The 14281-nt window shown below is 40.5% G+C and overlaps 1 protein-coding gene across 6 annotated transcripts in view; it reads left to right on the plus strand.

Moving 5' to 3' along the window:
* The window catches only part of USH2A (usherin), a 942943-nt gene that overhangs the window by 702770 nt on the left and 225892 nt on the right, over positions 1-14281 (plus strand). For 5 of the 6 annotated variants that reach the window (XM_075595608.1, XM_075595610.1, XM_075595611.1 and 2 more), the window contains 2 exons: positions 1391-1559; positions 5454-5675. In XM_075595608.1, coding sequence (XP_075451723.1) covers positions 1391-1559; positions 5454-5675 — 391 coding nt within the window. The remainder of the gene's footprint in view (positions 1-1390; positions 1560-5453; positions 5676-14281) is intronic. The other variant, XM_075595609.1, reaches the window with a different exon arrangement.

Below are 14281 nucleotides of genomic sequence, written 5' to 3' on the forward strand. Positions count from 1 at the left end.
CCGAACTTTAAACTTTAAATTTCAAACAAAATTCTCTTATTTTTTTGCCAGAGAATCTACTTTTGAAAATGAGTAGGTCTTTTGTCAGCGTCAAAATCGCTAATGGGACACATACTAATGTAGCCAGACTTGCTTTCTCTGAAGGCGCAGCGGATATAGCGAAATGCTGCGTGTTTATAAAAAAAACAAAGTTGACGCCATGCTGTGCGGGGTCCGTAGATTTGGATCGCACCCCCCACAGAGTTAGCCCCCTGCTGCTGGGGGAAGCTGAAGTCTTTTCCCTAGCAGCTGGAAAAGTGTTCCTGACGACACCTGTACGTGGGTACCCCTATTTGTAGTATTAATTCGAAACTTTTTTTTTTTATTTCCTGTACTTTTCAAACTTTTTGAATAGACACGAGTGGCAGTTTTTTCTTTTGAACTAATGAACTTTTGCAAAAGATTGAAAAAAAAATAAAAACGAAATCAAGTTTTTCGCGTGAATTTTACCTTTGGTGAACATTTCCCCTCAACCTTTTTCCTACCCTAATGATGTACGTGGCATGGCACGGGCCGTATTCGCGTGCCAGGTACGTTATGGTAAAATGACTAGTTTTCAAGTGGATTTTCAGGCTGACAACTCAGTTTTTCACCCGTACCACATGTCGCCGGGCATCAAACGTGCCTGCTGAAAAATCTTGAATGAAATGTATCAAGTAACAAGTAACAATAATAATAGCACGTTCTTGTATAGCGCTGCTAGTTTTATGTAGCGCTTTACAGAGACATTTAGCAGGCACAGGTCTCTGCCCCATGGAGCTTACAATCTATGTTTTTGGTGCCTTGAGGCACAGGGAGATAAAGTAACTTGCCCAAGGAGGTGACACCAGGAATTGAACCAGGCTCCTCTGCATCAAACTCAGTGCCAGTCAGTGTCTTTACTCACTGAGCCACTCCTCATAAGAGTGACATAACTGCCGAAAGACTGAATAATTAAAAAAATGAGACTGTGCAATCTGCAGAATGAATTGTAGGCCATTGCAAACATGAAATAGATTGCTTATAATCACGTTGCATTGAAGTCTCAGCAACACTGCAAACCAGGGCTCATATCACTTTAAATATCAATAGCATATGGGACAGTTGCCATCGACTGCACCTCCTGCACAACCCAAGACCAGACATGAATTCTATTTATGTAGTATACTACCCTTCATTAATATTAACAATAAGACTGGTAAGACAAACCAACAAAGAGAACTATTGTGTTCAATAACGGAACAAAAAATTATGGAAATGTGATTATACATTGGTGTAATGAATTTATAAACTATTAGATTATATTTTCTGCTTAAAAGTACTTGTTTTCCACTGTACATTTATAATCTGCTTCGTTTAAAACAACTACCAGGTGTGTTGCAATGGAGTCTTGCATAACAGGAAGGATGGATATCAATGCTGTGAGGACAAGTACACTTCGTCTAGCCGGAACTCTTCAGGGATTTGTTGTGGGGGTCAGATGAATGTTGTTCAGCCAGAGTATCAGTGTTGTGGAGGATATTACACAAGAGTCCAAGCGGGTAAGAGACAGTACAGTATCAAAAGGTGCAATTGTTTGCAAGACCTTTTCTTTGAAGACATTCAGTAGTAATGCTAAATATTTTTTTAGCACTTTGTGTTGAATTCAAATGGCATGCATGTCAAAACCCATTATTTCCGGTGGGTGAAGTGGCAGACACTTTGGGAGTTATGCATGAAAGTCTCCTGCAAAACATGAAAATAAGAATTACTGTACACCAGATGTATTCAAGAAAATAAAAACTCTATTGCTTTCAATAAGATTGTTCCCCCTGATAAACCTGGAGCAATTTTTATATGTAACACCTTTGTTCTATGCCAAAAAGAAAGAAAGAAGAAAAACAAAGACTAAGCAGATACTGTATGTTTCCAGTGTTAATTTGGCCAGTAAAAAATAATTAGTCATTGACTTGAGCTTCAAGACATTTTAATAAGAAACAAGTTTTGTAAAATAGAGTATCAAGGCAGGTTATTAATGTACAAACTTTTTTGGAAATAATTTTTTTTTGTGATTCTAAGATTTTACACCAGGTAAGTGTTGGCCGAGATTTTTGTTGCAATTGAAAGGCAAAGGAGTTTTGGTGCCAAATGTAAAACATCAATAGTTAAATTCTGTAACTCTTACTACCGTATTGCTGTAATCCCTCCTCAAATCAAATACTACCACAGCAGGAATATAAAACTTGATGAAGGTTTATTAACTGACACTTAGAAATGTGCACATTTTGTTGCTAGAGTTTGCGAATCAGGTGAAAATTGTTGTTTCTCTCCTCTCCCCGCTACGCAAATGGCAAACTTTGCAAAATATTCTTTTTTTTGCTAAACATTAAAATGAAATCTGCAATGTCACATGGGTCTTTTGTGTACTGCAAAAAGTATCAAAAGTCTGGCGCAATTAACAAAACCCTGGGGAAGATTTGGCCCCAAAGTCTTATTTCCTATATTTATGAACAATGGGAACTCTCGTAAAAACAAAACAAAAATGAAGAGAAAACCGCGAAACCTTTTGCATCACAAATTTGAAGCCATTCGCACATCTCTCTGACACTGAGAGTGGTTTTTAAATTGTGTAGCTTAGTGTTACTTTTCAGGCACAATACAAAGCCCCCAGTATGTACAGTAACTACAGTACCAAATAAAGAAGTTGGCTATTATGTGTGCTTGTTTCATTTTCCTTGTTTTGTCATCTTGTGCCCTCACAATTTTTCCTGAGTTGTAATAACTATTAGTTCAGACCACATATGTAGGCAGTACTGATTGGTTGGCAGCACTTACAGTATAATACTTTTTATGTGCAAAGGTATTTGAAATTCTGCCAATTCACTCTGCACATCTCCAGCTCTGAACTGTGGCAAAGTAATTCATATATCACAATATTCTGAATGCTACGATGATGTCATCAGAAAATGCTATCACACAGAAGAACCAGCAATGGCAGCTAAATAGTCTCATTAATCTCAATGTACTATATGGAAAGATTTGATTTTATAACCTCTATCTCCATCCAGTGGCCGGTGTTAACTAATCTAACTGTTTACATCTGGAGAGAAAAAAATGATGTGACCCTAATCAGACCTAAAAAAAAAAAAATGAGTTATGTGGCCTGTGAATCAAAATATCAGTTTATACAAAAGTGTTTCACAATTTCCACAATTAATATATATTTTATTTATTTATTTTTTCTCCCATAACTTTTCTATGTTGTGATTTTTTTTCACAACAAGCAGTAGTGATGTAAAATAATCACGTGTTTCTCAAGCTTGTCTTTTATACAAAGCGAAACCGGCAAAAAATATTTATTTAACGTGTGATCTCTTCCTTCTGTTGAGACATTATTAAATAGTTTGGCCTACTGCACAATATCCACTTTGACCCCTATTCACCATGTGAACTACAGACTGCATCTGCTGCCGAATACATATCTAAGCGTATGGATGGGATACAGTCCTGGTAAAGTTTTCAATATCACTGAGGCCTTGACTCTTTCCAGTGCAGCAGGCACTCAGTGAGTATTAATACTGTAGTTTTCCTGGGCACAGACTCTTATGTAAAAATGTTACTTCAGGTACACGGGGATAACAAATCCGCACTCAACCGTTCTTTCAGATTAAGAGCACGCAGGTTTTTCCCTGGAACACCAGAAAAGTTATTTTCTGAAAATAAGTCATTTGACATGATTTGTTAGAAATAATAGGCATGTTGCTACATGAAGATGACAGACCCACCAAACGTGATGTGGGCATGGATTGAAAATACAAGGTGATGGGCAAAGTAGTGGCACACACAGTGGAAACATTTACATTTTAGCCTAGCACCCCTCAAAACCTTAAAGCAGCAATATTACTTTCCAGCTTTTTTACATTTTTTTAATGAGTTTTTATATGTAAAGCATGTGACAATGTATAATTCTGCATTCTTACCTAAGCTGGCAATCGTTTGGTGCTCTTGTTATAAATCTGTCAAAATCCTGATTCAGTCAGGGTTAATCCGCAGCTACAATGTATCCTTATATTACTCAGGCAACATTATATATTGTTACAGTATTGGGAATATTGGCAACAAATGATCAAACAGGAAAGTGTTTCAAAGAGCTTGCACTGCTTGGGAGGTGGGCTAAAACCTGATATAGAGCTTTAAAACGGCATTAAGAGTTGAATAAAACCAAAAACAGTCACTATTATCTCATTTTAAAAAATATATAAGAATTCAACTCTTGCTGCGTTTGAGAACTGTGGCCTATTGCCACTCCTCAAATCATGTGGTGATGTACAGTAGCACAGCTAAAGAACGGTAAGATGGCCCAAACCAGTGTCATACATCATCTCCGAGAAGCATAATATTAAATGAATGCTATGGGGTTCATTCTATATACTGTGAAGCAGCCCTTTTTAGGATGAATATTCCTATTGGCTTCCATGGGGAGTTTTGGGACGAAAATTAACCGAACTGCAGCTTCGTAGTATATGGAATGTACCCCTTAGTGTCAGCTAAAGCAGGGGTGCTCAACTTCAGTCCTCTAGCCCCCCCAACAGGTAGAGATGGGCAAATCCTCCGAACTCCATTTCTCAGATGTTCTTGCATTTTCCCCAAAAAAATTGTTTCAAGGTGTAAAATCCGAAACAAATTTGCTCGGTTTTAATCCCCGCGGATTCATCAAAAACCACCGTTGGATTCACCCGTGGATGGATTTGTATAATCCAATCCGTGGATTCAGCGATCCGTTGGCAGATTCATAAGAATCGCCAACGGATTGCTGAATCTGTGGATTGAATTCTGCAAAATCCGTCCACGGGTGGCAGAATCCGCGGAGTGTACTAGTAATAATAATAAAAAATTAGCAAAACACGAATTGTCCTTTTTGGGATTGATACGCAGAAATCCATGGACCAAAGGAACCGGACGATCCGCTGTGTATCAAAATTCGCCCATCTCTACCAACAGGTCAGGTTTTCAGGATATCCCAGCTTTAGCAGAGGTGGCTCAATCAGAGGCTCAGCCAAAGACAGTGTCACCTGTGCTGTAGCAGGGACTGCTTAAGCCACCTGTGCTGACGCAGGATATCCTGAAAACCTGACCTGTTGGGCGGGCATGAAAACTGGAGCCCCCCTGTGCTCAATAAAATAACCATTTGTGAAATTTCACACATGGAGATGTGGCAAGCTAGCAAAAGTCTGCAGCACCAGGGAGAATGCCTGCTGCGATCGAGCTGCGGAGGTCCCATACTTCTGACTGGGACCCCCTCCCACCACGTTAATCCTTCGGTGCCACAGTCACATGACAATAATGCTTACTACATCTGTGCTTCCCAAACACGTTAGCTTTCAACAAACTTTGGTACATGCTTTTGTTTTGTCAACACAAATAAACCCTTAAAAACGCATTTCTTAAATTAACAGGAAACATTTGCTGCTATAATAAGCCAATGAATAGTGTGTCGATTGGTGATGGAGATTCTTGCTGTGGAGGAACTCCATTCTTGACATCTGGAAATCAAATCTGTTGTGGCGAGACACTGCATGACAGCTTCAATCAACAGTGCTGCGGTGGGAAAATAATAGGACAACATTTTATTTGCTGCGGTGATAAAGAAAAAGGTACAATATACAGACAATCTACAGGTTAGTTATACAGCAGATTTACTCGAATTTTCTAACGTTGCAATGTTACAAGTGTAGATTAAATAATGTATATTAAACATGGAATTGTATTCATTAAAACCTAGGGAGATCATTATATCAAATTTACAATTACATCATTCCATAAATCTAACAAAATTAATCAGTTTTGTTTAATCGACTAAAAGTTTATTGTAAATATATTTTTAAGCCCGTTAAGTGCATTTAATGAGAGCACTTATCCCTTCATTTGAGCAAAATAAAGCTGCAATCAGTTACTAGGGACATGTGAAAATCTTACACAGAAGTGGATACCTGCACATACTACCACCACCGGCTGCATGGAAAAGCTTCATACTCTGAAACAGGCCTGCACAATACGCGGCCCGCGGCGGCGGCAGCGGCTTTCCCACTCCTCCCTCCCCTGAGTCCGCTCTCCCTCCCCCGAGTCCGCTCTCTACCCGAGCCGAGCCCGCTCTCCCCCCCCGAGCCGAGCCGAGTCCGCTCTCCCCCTCCCCCCCGCCGAGCCGAGCCGAGCCCAGCCCGCTCTCAAGACACTCTCTAGCAGTGCGGCACTTCCGGTGCCTGCTTGAGAGCGCGCGCAGTCCTGCCTGCTCTCCGCCGTGATCTGAGGTGCAGGGGGGTGAGGGGAGGTGCAGGGGGATAATGTGAGGTGAGGAGGTGCAGGGGGATATGTGAGGTGCAGGGGGGGTGAAGTGCATGAGGGGGTGATGTGCAGGGGGGGTGATGTTCAGGGGGGTGATGTGCAGGGGGGTAGGTGCAGGGGAGTTATGTGAGGTGCAGGGGGTGATGTGAGGTGCAGGGGGGTGATGTGCAGGGGGTGAGGTGAGGTGCAGGGGGGTGAGGTGAGGTGCAGGGGGTGAGGTGAGGTGCAGGGGGTGAGGTGAGGTGCAGGGGGGTGAGGTGAGGTGCAGGGGGTGAGGTGAGGTGCAGGGGAGTGATGTGAGGTGCAGGGGGTGATGTGAGGTGCAGGGGGGTGATATGAGGTGCAGTGATGTGGAGGGTGAGTATTGTGTTTGATGTGGAGGGTGAGTATTGTGTGTGATGTGGAGGGTGAGTATTGTGTGTGATGTGTAGGGTGAGTATTGTGTATGGGTGAGGGGTAGAGATGGGGTGTGAGAGATGGGGAGTCAGAAATGTTGATGAGGGAGATATGAGGATGAAGATGATGAGGGGTGCTGGGGGAGATATGAGGATGTTGATGAGGGGTGTTGGGGAGATAAATATCAGGATGAGGGTTGCTGGGGCAGATATGAGGATGATGAGGGGTGCTGGGAGAGATTGAGGGGTGCTGGAGATATGAGGATGATGATGAGGTGCTGGGGGAGAGATGATGATGATGATTTTACCCGTGCGGCCCGAATCTGTATTACTTGGAGCAGTTCGGCCCTTCTCACTTGACAAGTTGTGCAGGCCTGCTCTGAAAGGTTAGACTACTGCAGCATGGGTCAGGTTCAATCAAGGCAGGGGGATTAGAGAGAGAGAGAGAGTATAACACAGAGAAAAGGGAAATGAGTAATGATCAGGGAGATAGTGTCAAGTGTCTGAGAAACAAAGTGGTAAAAGGGAGAGAGTCTGGACAGAGAGAAATGATAAAGGTCAGAGAATGGGAAGGAAGACATGAAAGGGAAAGACAAAGGAGGAGTTAGCCGAGAAACATAAGGAAAGACAAAGGATAGAAAGAGAAGGGTTCTTTAACTAAATTCTTGTGGGCAAAACTAGTGCAAAAATACTGCACCAGATTTATCAAAGAAATAACTGAAAAAGCTCTTATAGGGCTTAATTTTCTTTGATAAATATGGTGCTGTTTTTGGGGGGTGGGGGTTGCACTAATTTTAGTAAACAGCCCAGTGGGAGGTAAGGTGTCAAAAAGTGAGGTACTGTACGAAGATTGAAATACAATGGAGTAGTAGGATTGAGAGATAGCGAGTGGAGGGATCTAAAAGAAGAACGATTGTTTGAAACGACAAAGATGGAGAACGGTTAAGGCAGAAAAATTGAATGCATTTCAGGGTCTTTTATACTTAACGCAATGCCCTTTCCGGATGAAAAGGCGTTAGGACATTGCTGGACGTTAATGTCATGTTACTTCGCTTAACGTAGCTCTGTGGATCCGAACCTAAGTGGGAGAAAGTCTATCTGAAAATTCTTTCTACCAGGCAACATGGCAGAATAGAATTAGGTGAACCAGATGAAGTCACAGCCTTCATTTACAAGGAAAAGTCAATAAAGAAGATTAGACGCGCAAGGGAAAAAATGCCATCCAAAATGGTAATAAACCAGTGAACAGTAATGCACTGTATCTGTTCAAGGAAATGTCAGAATTTCACCTATAGTATCACTGATACCGAGCAAATGTTATGTGGCAAAGCAGGTAGAAAATACCATAACTAATGCTTCTTCTGCTTTCCCAACTTTCATCTTTCCCTTTTTAATTTAGTTTAATTTAGAGTGTTTTGTTTGCAGACAAGAGGCGATTGCTCTGTATTGCTCGTTAGAACAGCCCAATTGTCAATGCTGGCCAGCCTCATAAAACATCTCTTTATGTACTTTATTCTTTAAACTATTTGCCAGCAGGAGTCCTTTAACAAATTCACATTGAATTGACTTTCTCACACCAAATCAAATCTCCCTCGTCCCAATTCAGTTGTCTTTGTCAATATGTATTTTATAAATGGAGTGAATTAACAGATGCTGTTGGAACAGAACTGCTGGGGTAGCATTTATGTTTTTACTGCTCTCTCTGGGCAGATGAGTTGTGTAGGAGTGTAGTGTAATACAGGTATCAAGGGATGAAAGTCATGTTCTGCATTTCGGTATGCGTATGAATAAAGATAAACATGAATATATTTCCTTTGCTTCTTCTTCTTTTTTTTTTTTTACTGTTCATTTATGTTAAACCTGGTCTAGGGTTAGTTTTCATATACAATTCTTATTTTTAAACACAATTAAAAGCCTTATTTTCTCTTCTACCTGAATGATACCCCAGATTCCGGAAATTTTTCACTGAAATGCATGGAATTGTTGAAGATTCCGTTTGTAATGTATTTTTAGTGATTTAATAAAAAATAGAAATAGTAAGCGGAAGCCTTTTTGCAAATATCCTGTATGACTGGCTTGATGGTCTCGAGCAGTATCATTGAAATTTCAGAATAACTACTAGTTTTTACAACTTTAAAATAAATTACTCGTGTTAATTTCCCTAATTCATAACATCAAACATCACTTATTGATTTCAAGAACACCGTGCTTCTAAATGTGGTGTTCACTAATTTTAAAAGTAATATCTATTTTAACTTGACAATGGCTCAATTGTTTTATTGCTTGCATTTTAAACATTGACATGTCACAGACTACATTGAACTTTCTCGCATTGTAACAGTGTGCACTTACAGTATATAATATGGAGGAGAATGGGGAATATTGGTCTTTTTTGGATTGATGTTTGTGTTATAGGCTGTCTCCCCATGACCTTGAGAAATTCACTGACCAGCTGTGTTCTGCCCCAGGTGAATGTATGTTAAATGTAACAATGTATATGTAATGAAGATAGATGTAGGAAACTACTAATGCTAAACATATAGTGAGTAATTAGTAAAATAAATAAAATACATAGCATCTACTAAGACTGACAGGTATTCATAATTGCAGATCCGGAAGGGATTGTGTGGCATATTTAGTAGGTGGAGCTTCCCATAAGGCATCTTCTGGCCCACTACAGTACATTGAATTGGCCAGAAGGTACAGTATCTTCCCCAATTGAAAGGTGTTATATACTGTAGTTACGTAGTTACATACTGTACTTGCATAGTAGGTGAGGTTGAAAAAAGACACAGTACTTATCCTATATTTGTACTTACAGTATATTGATCCATTGAAGTCAAACACAACCCCCCAGGTGAAATATCATCTTATGATATCTCATAAGGGGAAACATAAATTCCTTCCTGACTCCAATATTGGCAATCAGATGACTCCTTGGATCAACATCCTTCCCATGTATACATATTTGTTATATCCCTGTATACCTTTCCTTTCTAAAAAGATGTCCGATCTTTTTTTGAAGATATCTATTGTATCTGCCATCACAGTCTCAATGGGTAACGAATTCCACATTTTAACTGCCCTTACTGTAAATAATCCTTTCCTTTGTTGTTGGTGAAATCTCCTTTCTTCCAACCTGAAGGGATGACCCTGTGTCATTTATACTGCCCTTGGGAGGAATAGTTCTATTGAAAGCTCCTTGTATTGTCCCCGAATATATGTATATATAGTTACATAGTGTCTTATGGAATAGCACATCTTAAAATGTATGGCGCTTGGGGGTAAGTTTTATCCAAGTGAGTAAAGTAGTATACTGTATTACTTTGTCCAACAATTTCATCATGGTCTCTTTCTTAACTATAACATTGTTTGATTTCAGCTGCTTCTTTTACTCAGTACTGTAATAAACAATTTCAAATGTGATAGACTACATAGAGATCCATACTAAATCATTAGGAGGGATTGAATAATAGTTTTATACACTGTTTTAATAGGTGAGAAAAGTTTCAGTCATTTTATTTTAATGTTTAACGGTCGGTAAACCTTATTGGATGGAAAAATAAGGCATTTGCAAGAACAATTAAATAGAAATGGGAAAAATATGCGCTGGAAAACATTTTACACAAGTTAGCAAAACAAGTGAATTTTGCACTTTTGCTGCTCATAAAAATGTTGCCATGTCTTAACCATTTGCAAATATTTGCCCATGCGTTGGCAGCTCATTATGCATTAGAAACGTGCCAGAAACCTTGGTGCCTTTCTAAAATTGTGTGTTTGAATTTTGTTTGCAGCAGAAAGGGACACAGGTAAAATGGCCCTGTATGGATTGGGTTGTTAGCTATTGAGCACAGAGACATCTACTGATGAGGCAGCAGGCCAAGCCATTGCACGTCTGCGCAGGAATTCCAGATGATTTTTTCGATGGAACAAGGACAACTAAAAAAAAAAAAAAAAAAAAGCTCTTCTTTTTATTATCCTATTTTACCCCAATGCCTATATCCTTAAACCTGCTGTTCCCCCAGCTGTGATTCCCAGATCGGCAATACCTGCAAAATAAGCATTTAAGCCAATGTGTTTAAAGTGGTATATATTAGACACTGACTTAGAATTCTGCAAAGCTTATGTGCTGGCTAGAAAGCTTATGCAGTTTAATTCTAATGCTTCCTTTAAACCATTGGTTTTACAGATTTATTGAATTAGTAATTCATCAGCCAGCTGTGTTTATACATTCTTTCAGTTCTATGATGAACATTAAATAATTGTTGGCAGGCATGCATGAAAAAGGCTTTTTTTTTTTTTTTTTCAAATGCAATATACTTTCTCCTTGACTTTGCTGTTGAAATTCTTCTCCACAATATACACTGAGTCAGAATATTTTGCAAATCATATATGCAGTAAAGAGTAGAAAGGTGCTAACTTTTTCACACGCGTAAGCGAACGTTGCAATTTTCGGCCTTTTTGATTCAGCAAAAAGGTTTTTTTTATTTCCAACTTTTCTTAACGTTCAGGTCCTCGGCCTGTTTTCATCTGAAAATACCCATCAACATCTGCATTATCTCCTAATAGTCAATGGGCATTTCATTTTCAATCACTTTCTATTACTTTTACTTTTAAAATCCAACTTAAAAAAAAAGTTGCGAGCTGCTTTTTCCTACCACTAAGGCTGCGCTTATAATGCTGGCAACGGCGACGGTGACCGATGATGTCGCCGTCGCCACTGGTGAAAGTTGTAATTTGATTTTTAGTAACGTCGCTGGCGACAAGGCCAGTGACATCACTAAAAGGGGCGGGCCACGCAATTTGATTGATTGGTTTAGAGACAGACACATGTGGCGGCTGTCTCTAAAAAAAATCAAATTTACCCGGCTTCAAAATTTTTGGTCGCTCCGTCGCCCTTACTATAATCGCTTGCGACAGAGTCCATGTATTTGTTTCGGAGCGACGTCGCAAGGCACTGTAAGCACAGCCTAATTTAGCTTTGTGGTGACCACACTGCGTATGAATCGGGTAAACCTGATTCCAATCTAAGTGTTGGCTTTACTTGTGATCCTGGGCACTTCTTTTTATCTCCCTTGAAATGCAGCAATTTGCAGCAATTTGCAAACAATGTGAAATTGTCCCTTAGCTCCCTCCACCCGTCCTTTTGAAGATTTCTGCAGCATCTAAGACTTATTTCTTCATTTTGTTGGCTTGGCGAAATGGCTACATTTGTACATAATGCTCTAATTCAGGGGTGCGCAAACTGGGGGGCGCGCCCCCCAGGGGAGCGGGAGATTTGTCTGGGGAGGCGCGGGCGGTTGCAGAGGTCCCGCGCTCTTCCCCCAGTCATTTAAATTAAATGCGGGGGATCGCGTGAGACCTCTGTAATAATAATACTTAACGGGATTCAGACGCTGTGATGCGTCTTCATGGCAATGGGGTCATGTGACATGACGTCACAGGCGTCAAATGATGCTGCGGTTCACGTGACTGCAGTGCGTCATTTGACACAGCTGCCAGGTAGGAGGGGGAGCGAATTCCAGAGCAGGCAGACATGGGGGCGCAGCAGGAAAAGTTTGCACTCCCCTGTTCTAATTTACTGTGCAATTGGGACAGTTTGCAAGTCACCATTCCCTTTAACTAGAGTAGAGTACCGAATAGTGGGTTGTAGACCTTCACAATTCTATGTACAGTGCAGCATACGTTATCCGTATATAAGAAACCAAATGTTAAAGCTGCAGTTCAGACTGTCGTTTAAAAAAAAAATATATATATATATATATATATATATATTCCCCATTCAATATGTGTATAGCGATGGCTGGTCCAGCTATCTCTCTACCTTCTTTGTCATGTAAGTTCTAGAAAGACAAAAACAGTGACAGGCTGTCCTATGGGGTTTTTCCCCTCCTCATGCTGACTTCCTGAGTGACTGGGGTGGTGGTCATATATTGGGCCCTCCCTCTTTGAGCTACAGGAAGGAAGTGCCTAAATAATAGTATGAAGTTTAGCCCTTAGGAGTGGGTCCTTCAGTAAGTGATTGGGGTTCCACACTATACCTTCATGGGGTAGGAGCTCAGAGCTCTCCTCCCAGCTGGAAGTGAGACATGTGCTCAGTCCCTCGTGGGCTGAGGCACTAATCTAACCCAGAGAGGCCTCACCATTACCCACAGGCCAGTACCATCCAGATGCCAGGGATTACTTTATCAACTGGAGCATACAGTGTAACAACACCAGCAGTGGCTGCTGTAATAAAGACTATCTTCATTTACACTTCTGGCTCCACGGCAGTCTCTGTGGAGGGAGGTATTAGGAGTAAGGACTGTCATAGCGGGGACTGCCTTCAGCCTTGCTGAAGCCCCCTACATCTGGAGGTGCTGTCACCAAGAAGAAAAGAATCAGAGAAATCCCCAAAAGTCTGCCTGTCTTCCCCCACTACATCGCGGGTACCTCATCTCTCCTGTACCTCACAGGTAGTCAACACTACACCTAGCAATAGCCATGACAAGATCTCCAAGAGGGAGGTGGAGGGGGGGCATGTGCTACATGTGCATCAGTACAATAACAGGGTTATTTAATTCAGTTCTTGCACAGGATTGTGGGCAATGGAGTCCTGGAATATGATTGACTGGGCAGTTACTAGATACAATTGGTGCACTGCTAGGGAGAGGGCGGGGCTCAAGAGCCAGAGCCTATCAGAAGGGGAAGGGGATGTGACTTTGGAAATGCTTTCTACATTAGAAACATTAAAAATGTCTTTAAAACATTTTTTTTTAAATGCTACAAGTATTTTCTCATGGTACAGAACTGATTTATTAAAAAACACACATGTAGGATATTGCTTGAACTGCTGCTTTAATACTTTTTAGTCACACATATTCCCCAAAACAACTGCATGCTGCTTGATGAAGGCTGAACGAGATCTATATTGTTGGATTTGCTTTGTTTCTCTTGCAACATATCTGAAAAAAAAAAGAAACCTTTGGTGTCAAAGATCAAAAGTCAAGTGCTACAGTACATGTGATAAATTAGGCGAGGGTCATAGGCTATACATTGCAGTTCTACAAGATTGTCTACCTCTGCATTTGCAGCTCATTCATGCCGAAGTGATGCACTATGGGAATTACGACCAAACTCTGCTCTGCAACATCTGCTCGCCCTAAGTGAGTTAGTGCACGTCAGACATCTTTATGTCAGAATATTGCAGTGATGGATGCAGTCTTCAGAAAATGCTGCATAAAAATCTGGTGTGCCGTTCTGGCCATTAAGTGAAATTACTATTTAAATTAATGGCGCTGTCACAGTTTATCTGTGCAAAGAATGAACGCTGATTAGGGTATTAAGTAATTAGCAATTTATCACACTGGAACAAGGTTGATAATAATTAAAGAAGTAATGGTTTACCAAAGAAACTAGAAAGGGAGTCACTTCTTGTTATGCGACTGAATTCTTGGCTGAAACATACAATTCTGTCAGAGATGGGATTTTATGGAAGGGCTGCATCCTTTTTTTTTTTTTTTTTTTCTCAAGCTACAACAGTTCATTATCAAAATTTGAGTTTGCCT

This window comes from Ascaphus truei, chromosome 4, assembly GCF_040206685.1.
Source record: "Ascaphus truei isolate aAscTru1 chromosome 4, aAscTru1.hap1, whole genome shotgun sequence".
NCBI classification, from domain to species: domain Eukaryota; kingdom Metazoa; phylum Chordata; class Amphibia; order Anura; family Ascaphidae; genus Ascaphus; species Ascaphus truei.